General features: G+C 40.7%; 1 protein-coding gene across 4 annotated transcripts in view; it reads left to right on the forward strand.

The window, feature by feature from the left end:
- MFSD2B (MFSD2 lysolipid transporter B, sphingolipid) overlaps positions 1 to 14,654 on the forward strand; it is a 37,732-nt gene that overhangs the window by 20,514 nt on the left and 2,564 nt on the right. For 2 of the 4 annotated variants that reach the window (XR_010613257.1, XM_065681746.1), the window contains exons 6-13: positions 167 to 336; positions 2,383 to 2,473; positions 2,567 to 2,688; positions 5,017 to 5,100; positions 7,034 to 7,114; positions 11,084 to 11,193; positions 12,487 to 12,630; positions 14,181 to 14,357. Coding sequence is in view for 3 of the 4 variants with exons in the window: in XM_065681746.1 (XP_065537818.1) it covers positions 167 to 336; positions 2,383 to 2,473; positions 2,567 to 2,688; positions 5,017 to 5,100; positions 7,034 to 7,114; positions 11,084 to 11,193; positions 12,487 to 12,630; positions 14,181 to 14,357 (979 nt within the window). In the remaining variant the exon portion in view is untranslated. The remainder of the gene's footprint in view (positions 1 to 166; positions 337 to 2,382; positions 2,474 to 2,566; positions 2,689 to 5,016; positions 5,101 to 7,033; positions 7,115 to 11,083; positions 11,194 to 12,486; positions 12,631 to 14,180; positions 14,358 to 14,654) is intronic. The other 2 variants (XM_065681747.1, XM_065681748.1) reach the window with 2 other exon arrangements.

The raw sequence follows: 14,654 nt of genomic DNA on the forward strand, positions 1-14,654 counted from the left end.
TGACCATCTTCTGTTCTGATGCTCTTGGTACTGCGTTTTCTGGTTGTTTTCTGTAAAAGAAAATGATTTGATGAGGTTTCTTTTCAGTGGGACAAATGAGCAAGTTTGCGGTCTGTGGAGGAAACAAATTCTCATGCTCAGTGCACATTTGTGCTTACTTCTTTAGGAATGACCATGGAAGTGCTTGGGACCTTGATTGGAGCTGCACTTCAGGGGCAGATTGTGGCCAGTGCTCATGTCTCTCATCACTGCACTGTGAATCCCCCAGTAAACACAACTGATTCCTGGCATGACACTTCCAGCTTTCCAGACCCTTCAGATCCCCTGTCTCATCAAGTAAGCATCTATGGGAGCACACTAAAATCGATAAGGGGGGGGGGGGGGCGGGGGGGGTGGTATGTGTGTAATGCCGTAACATATCATCCCGCCTGATGAAAATAAATGTGACTTCCTTGAAATCTGTAGCGCTGGAGCTGAGACAAGGGCCTTGTTGTGAATAAGACTTCCCATCTGTTGTCTCTGCAACCACTTCTCTGTGGTGGCAGCAGATTTACACTGATGAGCTTTGCTGAAGATGCCAAACTGTAAAGTAGCTAGGAGGTACATGGCCATTCTTTGTTTTTACTATGTGCTGATTCACAGTTTAAAATAGAAGCTTAGTGAGAAAAGCTTACTTTACCCTGCCAGGAATGCTGCATCCAGTTCTGGGGTCCACAGCACAAGAAGGATGTGAGCCTATTAGAGCAGATCTCGAGGAGGGCCACAGAAATGATCAGAGAGAGGGAGCACCTCTCCTAGAGAGAGTTGGGGTTGTTCAGGCTGGAGAAGGGGAGACTCTGGGGAGACTGTTGTGACCTTTCAGTATGTAAAGGGGACTCATAAGAAAAATGGAACAAAACTTTTTATGAAGGCCTGTACTGACAGGACAAAGGGCAATGGCTTTAAACTGGAAGAGGGGAGATTTAGATCAGAAATTAGGAAGAAATACTTCACTGTGAGGCTGTTGAGGCACTGGCACAGGTGGCCCAGAGAAGCTGTGGCTGCCCCATCCCTGGCAGTGTTCAAGGCCATGTTGGATGGGACTTGGAGCAACCTGGTCTAGTGGAAGGTGTCCCTGCCCATGGCAGGAGGTTTGGAAGATGATCTTTAAAGGTCCCATCCAACCCAAATAATTCTGTGATTCTGTTCAAAAATGGAGGCTGTAGTAGGATTTTTCAGATAAGCAACACTGCTTTTCAAAGGAGTTATTACTGGGGTTCTCCTCTAAAGGTCAATGGCTGTTATGTGAATGACACTGGAAGTCCTACTTGGGTTCTATATTCTTGTGAAGGTACAAAGCACTGTTGAAAGTAAATGGTTTCTAACAGGCAATTAGTGGGAGCAGTGCTCAGTGTTTAACACATGGAATGAACCTAAAGAGCCATGCTTGTTTATTTCATTTTCCACAGCAGATTTCTCCTGTAATCCTGCACAAGTAATTTAATCTCTTCATGCTTCAGTTAGCTATATTTTGAGAAACAGAGAAGGTTTTACATCTATGAGGAAATCCTGAAAGCTGATCCAAACTTCAGTGAACACGATTTTCTAATCTTCCATTGTTTCCAGTGATCTTGAAACAGGGCCTGAATCAAACAATTACCTTGTGTAGTGGTTTGGGTTTTTTCTGTGTTACTTGTGAAATCATCAGTTTGTTAGTTCCATTTTTACCAATTGCGAGGTTCAGTGGTTTTATATTTTCATCTCTTTCTCTGTCAGTGCATATACTGATATGTAAGATTCCTGTGCTGTGCTTATTGTAGGTGAATATCTCCTATTACCACTCTTCAGCAGCAGTAAACAAGATTTCTGAATATGCTTGAGTATTTTACTAAGTAGCTGGGGTAACAAGCATGCAAGTAACCATATTCTTAGAACATTGGCATGAAAGTGTGATTTGTAAAATTTATTAGAGCCTAAAGGAAGTTTTCTTATTATTCTATTATACATAATACAGTAACTGGGGCCTTTCCCACCCAGAATGAAGATACAGATTGTAGTCTATGTAACTGGATCAGCTGGATTTACTAAAAATTAGAATCACTCCACTGATGCTGCACATTTTTGGTAGATCTCTGTTTGTGTCTGTAGGTAGTCTCACAGCTTCTTTTTTTTGTTTTGCAGTAAATCTATACTTATGTGCCTTGGATTTATCCTAAAGTACGTGTTGTTTATAAATGACCTGCAGTAGTGAACATTTTTCGGAGAGGTAAAACACAGGGAGTTGGCTGTTGTAGAGAAGCATTTCTTCATTTGCAGATGGCTCACCAGAAAGAGGCTGAGATTTCTGTAATGGCTTGTCATTCTTCTGTCACAGTTTCACTTATGCCTTTTTTTTCTTCAAAGGCAAAAGTTTATATGATTGCAGCAGGAGTCATAGGAGGTGTGTATCTTCTTGGAATTATCATTCTTTTTCTTGGAGTGAGGGAAAAAGATGGTAAGATTTATTTAAATTTGCCTAGATTTAATAATAATTATTCACATTCATCTCCAGAAAAGATTGTTATTTTATGTATTTTGCTCCTCTTAGATCCTTATGCCTTAAATTCAGACAGAGCAATACCTTTTTGTAAGGGGCTTGGACTCACCATGAAGCACGGTCCATATGTGAAGCTTACAGCTTCATTTCTTCTCATCTCAACAGCAGTTCAGGTAACTTTCAGGCTCTCTAAGTCTGTGTCTTGGCCTCATTCCAGTCTCAGCATGGGAGAGTCTGCGGCAGCTAAAACGCAAATGACCTTTGGCTGGTGTCTAGAGGTGGTGATCTGGGGGGTGGTGCCTTCCCTTACAAATCAGTCGGGAACCAGAGTCCTTTTCTTGGTGCCTGGGTTCCTGTGCAGCTGGAGATGGCTCTTTCAAAGGAGAAGCAAAACCACAGTCCTGGCCATTTAAAGATGGCTTGGGTTTTGTTTTTTTTTTCTCCATAAAAGGTGAGGAGCTAGTCCTAGTGACCCAGAGTGGGTCGTTATATGTTATCCATCTGGTCTCCTGCGGTTTCAGTTGCTTAGAGAACACTTTTTCTCTTCTCTCTGTTCTTCTCTATAGTGTGTGCCCCTTTAAACCATTGCCCCTTTCCTTTGTATAGGTATCTGTTCTCAGATAGTGGCTGAACTGGTTCTTATGGAATCTTTATGATAGAAGGCATTAGATCAGAGTAAGATAAGTGATGTTCAGAGGCAGGAGGTCTTACCTGTCTCAGGACTAGAGTTAATTTTCAAATTAAGACCTGCAGTTGAATGTGGCTCTTGCAAAAAGAGGTAATACATCTTCCTATAGAGAGAAGCTGTAGAAAAACTTACAGCCACTCAGTAAGAAACCCTTAATCCCCATAGCCCAACAGTCCTTTTAAAGCTTGATTTTTGAGCTATGGTCAAATCAGTAAATATGTTGTTTTAATGTGAATCTGTACATACCAGTTGAAGTTGGCTTTATTTTAAAACAGAAATGCATTTTTGTCAACAAATTCTTAGCCACATGTGCCATTGATTGAGTGAATATCAGGACATAGGGCAAGAACAGGGCATGTAAGAGAGCAGCACTGTGTTCACCAGCAGTCCTGGTGAATTAGTAAATTTCTTGGAAGGGCTGTTTAAAAGTCTGTTTCCCAAAAAAGCTTGGAAGTTTCAGGTTGGCCTGGATTTGGGCACAGTTAGTAGGCTGTCCTTTACAGCATCTGTCAGTCCTTGCTGGAAAGCCCAAGGATGAGAAACAATAGCAGAAGCATTTCTGCTTACCTCTGGGAGCTGCAGGCACAGCCAGCAACTGCAGAGATAATGAGAAGATGAAAGATCCCTTAATGTCCAGATCCTTCCAGCATCCACTCAGTCAGTAAAGATACAGTGCACATTTGGTTGTTGGCAGCCAATTACTTCTTGACAATACCTAGAGAGGAAAGGACCTCCTGGCTGTCCATATCTCTTCATTTTTTCTTTTTGAGCAAACTGAAGGGAAGGTGTGAGGGGAGGAAGAAGCTGGAAGCTTTGTTGCTCTAGTTCAGCCATTGTTTTTCAGGGGAGGACACTGACTTTGTGGAATTCAGTTAGTGGATTATTGGTGAACAAAGGTATAGATAGGTAAAGATGCATTAGCCGTGATCCCACAGTATGATACTCTATGTCTAAAATGAAAGCAGTGTAAGCTAGGTTACAAACAAGGGAAGGCTTTGGTGTCAGTGGAGAAGGGATATAACTTTTATCCTAATTTGTATACAGATTATTGGCCACTTTTAATCTACAAGTGCACAAAAGAGCAAGAGTTGATTGTAGTGCTGTGGCATGAGTATTAAATCCTTCTCTGTCACTCCCCTTCTGCAGAATTGCTGCCAGTGGGCCTGAGCCATATTCTCGTGTTCAGAACCCCTTTGAGTTCTGCAAAAGCATGGTGGCAATAGCTTCATGTGTTATAACACAGAGCAGCTAGATCTTCCATCCAATGAGTATTTGAATGAGAGATACCTGACCCAAAGCTACATCCATAGCCAAGGCGATAAACAAACCCAGCAGTTAGCTGCTTTGCTACAGGAAGCTGGCATGAGCATAATTCCAGCTGAAGAGTAACTTGTTTTTGAAGTCAGAACTCCTGGTGAATGATTTATAACGTTGCTATGGAAAAGGAAGGATGATTTCTTGCAGTAGTCTGCAGCTGTGGCTGTGACAACACCACAAGGCAATTGCAACACAGGGAATAAAGCCTTTAGATAGAATCCTCTCATAAGGCAGTTCCTGTTTTGGTCATTTTTATGCTGTATTAGGTGCATGGTTTACCTCTTGCTTGACACAATACAATTGGCATGTTACTCCAGTGATAGGAGGAGATTTGTTGCTTTTTTTTAAGTTGTTGCAAATAAGGGAAGAATGAGACTCCCAAACCCTACATTTAACAAGAGTCACCAACTGTGTTTGACTGGTATAGAGCGTGACATCATTTTTGTCTTTTTTAATTTTCCTTTCTTTTTTGGTGGTCACCAAATGTTTTCAACAGTTGGAGCAGAGCAACTTTGTCCTATTCTGCACTCATGCTGCTGATCTTCGCAGTCACTTCCAGTATTTGGTAGTGACCATCTTGGTGAGTAGCACGTTTCTGTCCTGTATTTTTATTTGATAGCTGGTTCTCACTGGTTTCTGTCACAAAATAACGAAGACAAGAGGAGTTTTATGTCTAGACAGAGCTGTTGAGAAGCTACACTATCTTTTGCTTTGGCAGTTTGTAATAAAGCTGATGTTCCCTGCTGTACTTCTAAAAAATTAATGCTTTGAAGCTTTTAATTTATTCCTTGCTGCTTTTACCTGTCAGTCACTCTCTGCTCCTATAAAGGGCAAAAGCTGCTGCCAGAAAGGAGGTCTGGAATTTTAACTCCTTTTCCCTTTCCCCACTCTGATATGCTGAAGATTAAACAACTCTAGTTTGTGTATTCATACATATGAACCTTCTGGGCTAGGCAGCTTGCAAGGATAAATATTTGAGATATCCAGAGATAAGAAGATTCCTCTCCAAAGCAGTCGGCAGTGTGATAAAAAGATCCTTTTAGAGAACATTTTTTTCTTGCAGAGGTAGAATTCTGCTTGTTTAGGTGATACTTATAATTCAGTTACACACTGCTCCTGTATTGCATTATTTATGTTATGATTACAAGTAGTATTAGTTGAAAACTTCAAGCTTCTGACCAAAGCCCTTTTAACACAAGTATAACATTTAAAGTTGCATAATTCCTAGGATGTGCATGTGCTGCAATCTTGAAATATTCTGTAGAGAATTTGTCTACCATGTAGAATATGGCAGCAGTAATTTTCAGGGAAGCTGTTACTTGATTTCTGACCCTTTTGGCAGGGAGAATTGTAGAAACATGTTAGGGAAACTTCGTTTCCACTTCTTTGTCCCAGCCTCCCACCCTTGCTGCCCTTTTTTATTCTTTCGTTCCTGTGTTATAAGACAGATCTTTTCCAGTGATTAAAACCAAAATGTTGGAGAGCAAGGGATGACTGTTGGGCATCTTGAGGCTCTGCCAGCAGTGGACACCAAGCAGAGAGACAAGAGACAGTAAAGTCTGTAAAGAGTGGAATATAACTGTGTAACAATGAGATAACATTTGAATTTAGTTAAACTGTAAGACTGTCATTAGTAGCAATACTTCAGTGCATTGTTACTGTGTTGCTTTGTTGTTTTATGTGGTTGTTGTTGCTGCTACCAGGTGAGTATTGGAGTATATAAAATGGTAAGTAGCTATTGGTAAGCAGCAGAATGTAAGCAGCTATTTCTCTCAGAGGTTGTTCCTAAGACGAAACGTGTTGTATGGGATATGTACTGTAAGTATATCTTAAGGTAAGTGTATGTTGTGCTTCAGCTTTCTTCATGTATGATGGGGTAGAGCTGAATTTACTTATCATTTGTGAGATCCAGAGGATGAGGCAAAACACATTAGCACGAAATATGACTGTTTGCAATGTGTTTGAGCTTCTATGACTCTGTCATGTGTAGCTTTAGCTGTGGTGGCTTACATTAAGAAAAGGAAATTTTAGGACACTGCCTTCTGGTATTTGACTGTGGAGAACCCTCTGAGGCTTTTTTGTTTGTAATAATATATAATAGTGAATAATAAACAACAACAACAAAGAAACCAACCAAACACTCAAAGTTTAGATTGGATATAAGGAGGAAATTCTTTCTTGTTAGGGTGATGAGGCACTGGAATGGGTTGCCCAGGGAAGTTGTGAATGCTCCATCCCTGGCAGTGTTCAAGGCCAGGTTGGATGAAGCCTTGGGTGGGATGGTTTAGTGTGAGGTGTCCCTGCCCATGGCCAGGGGGTTGGAACTAGATGATCTTGAAGTCCTTTCCAACCCTAACTATTCTATGATTCTAGGATGAGGAGAAACAGGAACGTGCAAGTGCACCTTCCTTTCAGGCTGTAATGTATTAGACAAAAAGATGTCTGTGAGCTCTACAGCTGAAGACAACCATGGCAGTAAGCACCATGCAGGTATGGTTTTTTGTCCACTGTAGGTATCAGCAGCTGTGAGCATTCCCTTCTGGCAGAAGATCCTGCAGCGATTTGGCAAGAAGTGTGCAGCATTTGGGATTGCGGTAAGCAAATCTTTTGAGAGAAAAATCTGCTTGCACTCACTTCATTTGACAACTGGAGCCACTTCAGGAGCTCTTTGAAGTGTTTATGACCTCAAGCTACATGAAATTTGCTCAGTTTCAGAGTTCATTTTAAATCATTGTACCGAATTTCAGACAGATTCCAAGTTTCCAAGAGAAACTTTCAAGAAATAGATTGATGCTGAACGGAGGCTCCTTTGCAAGCTCTGCATTTGTCTGCACTCAGAAGTGAACCCCAGTGAGGTTTTGTCAATCTGAGGCAACACAAATCTGAATTTATAAGTTATCTGCTGTATAAGACTTGTTTTGTCTTTGTATATGGTGCTGAGTTGACCACATCTGTAATCCAGTGGCAGAGGAGAAAACAGAAGTCTGTTACATATCCTTCACCAGAAACATGAGAAGGAAGGGGTTTCCACATCCCTCTGAACAGAGATGGACACAGACAGTTATTAGTGAAGTAAAGAAATAGGTGACCTACCTGAGAAAAGAAGTCTGGTTTAACTATTACACAGCTCTGCAAAGACAGCTCAGTGAGCCTGACCTCATCTCTGATGGATTATTTTAAGTTCTTCACTTAGTGCAGACAGCAGCAATTTTCTGTCATCATCCTCAGTGAGTCATTGTGTAGGTCTGTTCCCCCCTATTTTTTCCGTTTACCTTCAATTACTTATGAAAGAGGAAAGAAAAATTGTCTGCCTTGTGCACAACAAAGCATGAGGACTTGGAAAATCCAGCCTGAAGCTGTATGTCAAAATCTGAACAGAGCTGAAAAATTTAGGTCTGGTGACAATTATTGAATGTAGTTGAACAGTTATAATTTTTGAAATTAAGATCTGTTTGTTGGAATGACTTCCAAAGAATCAGAAGTAACTTTAAAACCAAGATATTCCAAATATTGGAACATATGTGTTTTGAAGTAGGCATCTGGAATCCAAGTCCCATCCTCATTTCTTTTTACCACTTGAGCAAAGAGAATTGCCAAAAGTGGTATTGGACCACTGACTGGACTAGGGAATGCAGACTTCCTCCGTAGGAAATCTCTGTCTACTTAGCTACAAAATAAGCTTTCTTCAACCAACCTGGCTATGTAAATTTAGTTTAACATGACTGGAAAGCCTGTCAGCACCTCTGTAAACATGGTTTAACTTAATTTTACAGTCCACTTGGTTGACTGTATTATGGTGTAAGTGGGGGCTGGACTGAAAAAAGTCATCTCTCTATTTCACCTTGTAGATGTTTCTCAAGGGACTCTCTGTGTGCTCAGTGATGGATTTTGTGTCTGGCAATGCAACGCAGGAGCTTCCTATACTACCACCTTGTGTGACTGGTACAACTAATCTGTTCTGTCACTGTGAAATAAAATCACATCATTTAAGGCTCCTACTTTTGTCACTGGGGGGATGTCCTTCTGGAAAGGAAGGAGACAGGGCAGAAAGCAATGGGGTTTTTTCCTGCAAAACTTCACTCAGCTTTCAGGGTGAAGATACAATTTGAAATTCCGTTTCCTGGGAAAAAATAAGATAGAAGAAAAATCACACTGTTCCAGACTAATTTTTCCTGTTAAAGTGGTTGTATTTTGAAGAGACCCTTTAGAGTATAGAAGACAGGGTAGATAAGCAACAAGAATCTTGGCTTCCTTCCACAGATATTGCTCCCTTTTTACTCATTCCTCCACAAGAGGTGACCAACAGTCTAAGTACTGACTAAATATCTAAACTTCCCAGAATTTTAAAGCTTAGACTTTCTAAAAGTACAGGGTCATACGCAAGCGGGATCCTTGATAGCATTCTTCCCATGATCAGGTGCACAGGATTATGCTCTTCTGTGTGCTATGTTCATTTAGATTGTCTCCTCTGCCCTTATGGGGCAAATGTTGAACTTAAAATCAGTAAGTCTGTCAGCTGGTAACTGGAGGTAAAGTAATGAGAAATTTTAAGAAGTGTGGCAGCTTTTTGGCTCATGGTTTAGACAAGGTGTCCAAAAGTGGAAGATCACGTTCTCTCACAACTCTAGCTCCCATCCTAGCCAATAATAGCTTTTGACTGTAGATTTTGGAGGATTTAGTAAAAAATAAAAACAAATCCAAAATGGCCACCAGTCTTTTCACCTTCCCACATATACACTGTTGTTTATTTGCCATCTATCAGCACTGTGCAGCATGGAGGCACATCCTTGGATGAATTGTGGCTGTGCAATCCCTTTTCCCCTCTCCATTCACATTTCTATTCACATTCTAGCTGCACCTTTTCCTGATTTGCCCATTGTAACATGCTGCTGCCCAGGCCAGTAGTATCTTCAGCGTCCCAGAAGAGTGACCTTCCATAGTGCTGTTAGGGAATGGATGGAAGACACATGATAACTGTAGGATATTGTTTATGACTCGGAAGGCAGCAGCTCTGTGACTAGGGAGCAGAGTGCAGATAATGGACTGCTTGCTCTGCAAGTACCAAAGGAGGTCCACTAGCTGTTTATTGCAGCAGGAACACTGCCCCAGTGATTCTGCTGCCATTGCACGAGTGAGACTTTAGGGCATTGTAGCCTCAGTCCTCTGAGCCATGCTTCTCTTTCAATAGAAAATTACACTTACAATGATGATTATTATTATCAATCTAGACTTTTGTTTAAGTGCTTTGTTTTCTGGGTGGGTGCCCCATGTGGAGCATAAGACTGTCATAAAATTGCTTATAGGCAACATAAAATCTTGTATTGATGGAGTGCTCTCTTGTGGTGAAATAACGATTTTGCTACAACATTGGGCTAATGCAAGGATTAGCTGTCTGTGCTGGGAACCTGCAGTCAGGAAAGGTTATTTTCTGCCTCCTTAGGTTAGGATCAAATGCTTTAGATGGTAAATGCATTTAAAACATAAACATAACGGATTAGACTCCAGGACTCCCAGAATCACTTACCATACAGTTCTGTAAGTAGCAACGCTTAGGGGAATCACTGTCTGTGAAAGCTCTTCTCATACCTTCAGCTCCCAACCTGCAAGTATAGAGGATTGGAACACTTAATGTTAGACTAATCCCCCATCATTAAAAAGCCCTGTAGATAAGCCCCTGGTTCTGAATTCTACATGTGCTGTGCCTGTGGTTCACAGGCATGGGAGATGGAGCATGTACGGGACAGCTGGGCTGTATGCATTCAATCAGCATTTAAAAGTGGATTTTCACTCCTGTAAGCTGATTGCTTCAAGCTGAAGTTGGGGAAATCTGGTGACATATCTAGCTGTATGGAATGGGAGTAAACCACACTGCCTTCTGGCTTTTAGTTATTACCAAGATTGCTTTATTGTGGTCATTGGAAACAAATGTGTAAACAAACTCTTCATTCAAGACCCAAGTTATGTGCAAAATGGAATATTTACAGTTTAAAATTATTATTGAGCCCCTGCCTCTCCCTTTGAAATGCACTGTGATGATGTTTTAAGGTTTGTCTCTAATAGTAAATGAAATAGTTCCACTGGCCTAGAATAGAAATGGGTGTTTGGTCATATCTGTTACTAAATACGTAGAAATATCTAAGCACAAGCTGATGAGCCATCTCCCAGGAAGAATCTGGCTATAGGGTGGGAACCTTCACAAAGTATTTATATGGCAACACTTCTTTTGGAGACTATGAATGTTTAAGAGTATGAATGTGGCCAGGGTCTGCCAGTTGGCTTCATGACTGATAAATAGGCTCTCGGGACTGTTTAATTTAGTAGTGCAGTTACAGCCCTAATACTGCTAACAGAAAAAGCACTACAATGGCTTGTTCTGTTTTTTCTGATTGTTTTGTATAGGTGAATACAAATTGGTTCAGGGCTCTCCAAAATACTGAAGTATTAGGCATTGCTGTGTGTGAACTGCTATGTAACACAATCTTGTATTTTGAAGGAAACAATCTGTATACCATTGAGCAGTGCATACTGTTAAGTCAGATGTACCGTTTTTTCTTCTCCCTCAGTGGATGACTCCTTTTGCAGCCATGCTAGTCACCATTCCAAACCTCATCCTGGCTTACTTCGTGGCCTTTGTCTCTGGTCTGAGCATCGCAGCATCTCTTCTGTTGCCATGGTAAGAGAATTTTATATTTGAGGTGGGGAAGAGGTATATGTCTACAGTACGTGTATGTACTGCTGCATGGAATTTACCTCCAAAAGTGACGGAATTTGGCAAGAGTCACTTCTTCCAACAATCTTTTCCTGCTTTTATTATAGATGCTATTTGCAATAGCGTGACTTCAGTTACCCTGTTGCTAACAGATTGCATCTACTGTAACTGTAGTGGCTCTTTGTGCATACAAGTGTGAAGATGAATCAATAATCTAAGAAGCTATAGAGCATGTGACAACAGCAAATTACGTGGTTGTAATAGAACTACAGGAATGATGAGTTACATAAATCAATTAATGCTGAGCAATTAAGAACATAGCATAAGCATTACTGTGTATCTCTGCTTGAGCAGTCAGTCGTCTGTTATGGATCAAATAACACAAGGATATGATTAAAAGAAACTGAGAATTCAAGGTCCTTGACTCTTGGAAGATTGAAAGTATGTGGGGGGGGGAAAAATACATAGAGGTGCCCATGATTTTAAGGTCCTTTCCACCCCTAACTATTCTGTGATTCTGTGAGCAGGATGGGACATGTCCTGTCCAGATGAAATTATTATTATTCAGGTCAAATTGACCAGAAAGTAAGATGGTTGCTGACAGCACTTGCATTACTTGTTTGCACAATGCCCTAAAAACTCCAAGAGATCATGGAAACATAATTTGAAATAAGCTGTCAGACTACATAAGCTTTTCTGCAGAGAGGGTGAGAAGACCTTTTTTCCAGCAGTAGATCATGACATATACTGGAAATAAAATGTCAAGTCACAGTTGACATTTGAACAGCTTCCATTCTGATTCCCCATTACCAAATTCAGTCTCTTTGAAGTAGAGAGAGAATAGGTTTCATTGGTTTCTGAAAATTTTGTTAGCTTGTCAAAAGAGTTATTTCAGAGTAAAACTGTTCAGACATTGAGTCCCTTGAAATCTTAAGGAACATGGAGTTTTGTTGTTCTTATTTTTGTAATATCACAACTTCTGATTGGAATGACTGCCAGTCTAAAGAATTCTGTCACCTCCCAGCAAGTGTTTGATAGTTTTTTGGTGTTTTTCTGCTTTGTAGCATGTGGCCATGCATATCTTACGTGGATTTTTACCCTCCTGTACAGCAGCAGGAGTTTTATAACTGGATTCTTTCACGTGCATACCTGCATCACTCAGATCTTAAAAAAGGAGGAGGTTATACTCTTTCAGTAACTTTAGACTTTGAGAAGAGATTTTGGCGTAAGTTTTTCTTTTATCTTGCTCGTCTCTAGGTCAATGCTGCCTGATGTTGTTGATAACTTTCGCCTGCAGAATCCTCATGGAAAAGGACATGAAACTATTTTCTATTCTTCTTATGTTTTCTTTACCAAGATGTCAGCAGGAATTGGCTTAGGAATTTCTGCAGCAGGACTGGAGTAAGTAACACTATGTTTCCACTTAGTGGATCCACTCTGAAAGCATTCTGAGGTTACACCACCTTTGCCCTGTGGAGTTAATTGCCTTTTGCCGTGAGCCTGAAAATGGGAGCAGCTCCAGATGGCTGACCACTAAAGATGGGATTGTTATCTAGGCTACACCATGAAGCGTTGTCGGCCTGCCCTAACATGTTTCAGTACAGAAAGACCTAACTTTCCTTTAGATTTTTCTGCTTTCCAAATTACTCCTGTAAATTTTAGTGGCTTATATGAATAAAGAACTAAACCCGATAGCTCAGCAAATGAAGGTCCCACACAAGTGATACAACTGCTTTGTGCATTCCCTGTTGCATCTGGGTTGGGCTACATATACAAGCTTGTTAAGTCTTTTTGTGGATTGGTGTGCTTTCAGAGGTGCCTAGTGACCTGTTCAGTGTAAAAGGATCACCAATCCTGAATGGTTTTAAGGAACTGGATACCAGTCAGAATCAGGAACAGTCTTTTTAACAGCTCTGCCCATCACCTAGACCGTGTCAGTTTGGAAGATGCTTTGTGTTCTCCTTTCGCTTTTGCCTTGTCTGTTATGACTAGAGAGGCTGAGAAGTGGTCAGCCATCTTCTGCCCTACTTTTGTACATGACCTAGCAGAAGGGGCCTTTGTAGCTTCTACAGCACACAAGTACACAATAAACGCTTAGAAGGGAACTTGTCTGAAATACTATCTAGCCCTTGGCTCCAAGTTAGGTTTTGGTAACCAGAATGTGTTGCTTCAGGGCCTTCAGCTGAAACTGCTAAATAACAGGCAGTGCTTAGCTGAACATTTTGGGCTTAGGAATTTTAGATGCTTGCTGCTAACACCCTCAAACAAATCACTGTTCACCCATTAGCCCCTTTTCAATTGCATTCCATTTAGCACCTAGCAATTTCCCAAGGCAGATATTTGTGGGAGAACACAGAAGACAGAGTGATGCTGAATGAGCTGTAGCTTTCATAGGTACATGTTCAGGGGAAAATAAACTCATTCCAAAAATTGGGAATGGGAAATTGAGTATATCAGCAGTTGTGGAACTGCATGGAAACCCTGAATCAATGAACTGCAAGTGTTTACCTAACTCTAAGCACTTGAGTAAATTTGTCTATCTTGAGAAGAGTGCTTAAGGGTGGGTTTAATTTAAAGTTAATTATTGCTATTGAAATTGGTCAGATTACTTACATACTTCTAAAGTGGAGCTTAAATACTTCGATGAATATTAATAGGAAACACATAAAAGAGGGATTTCCTTACATGGGATTCCATGTTTCTCTTAGTAGTTAAATGTTACATAATGAGAAAATACAGAGGTAATGCGGTTATCTGAAATTGAGCACAAAAATGAGATTTGAGCAGCAAGATTTGAAACATGTAGTGGGGGGAAGGAAAAAAGAGAGGATTAGGAAAAAATGGGAGAAAAGTCTTGCAGAGTGTTGGGGGAAAGAAGGGAACCTTCAGATGGACAACTCCCATTTAGCTTTGGGCATACATACACACCACTGTTATTTCCATTTGTTTAGGTTTACTGGATACAAGCCAGGGATATGCAGACAACCCAATGATGTGATCCTTACACTGAAAATCCTCATTGGAGCAGTCCCTGCTATCCTCATCTTTGTAGGTTTATTTATACTTCTTTTCTACCCGATCACTGAAGAAAGCCGAAGAGAAACAAAGCTTGCGCTTGAGGTGTTAAGGTAGGTTTGAACTGGCAGCAAACAGCAATAACATCACTACAGCATCTCATTGTCATACTGAGCAAAAAATTGTTGGTTACTAACATACACTTCTCTACTCCCTACAACAAAACAAGATAACACTCTATTAGTTGAATTATGGAATGAATGGTACCATTATGTGCTCCAGCATCTTATTTTTGTAGTGTAGTACTACCTGCTTAGAGGGCTATTTGTTAGGTATGTCAGATATATTTTACTTTTTCTCTGGTATGGTGCACATAGCACTATTGCAGTAGCGTTTCAAGCCAGAAATGA

This window comes from Lathamus discolor, chromosome 5 (genome assembly GCF_037157495.1).
Source record: "Lathamus discolor isolate bLatDis1 chromosome 5, bLatDis1.hap1, whole genome shotgun sequence".
In the NCBI taxonomy this organism is placed as follows: domain Eukaryota; kingdom Metazoa; phylum Chordata; class Aves; order Psittaciformes; family Psittacidae; genus Lathamus; species Lathamus discolor.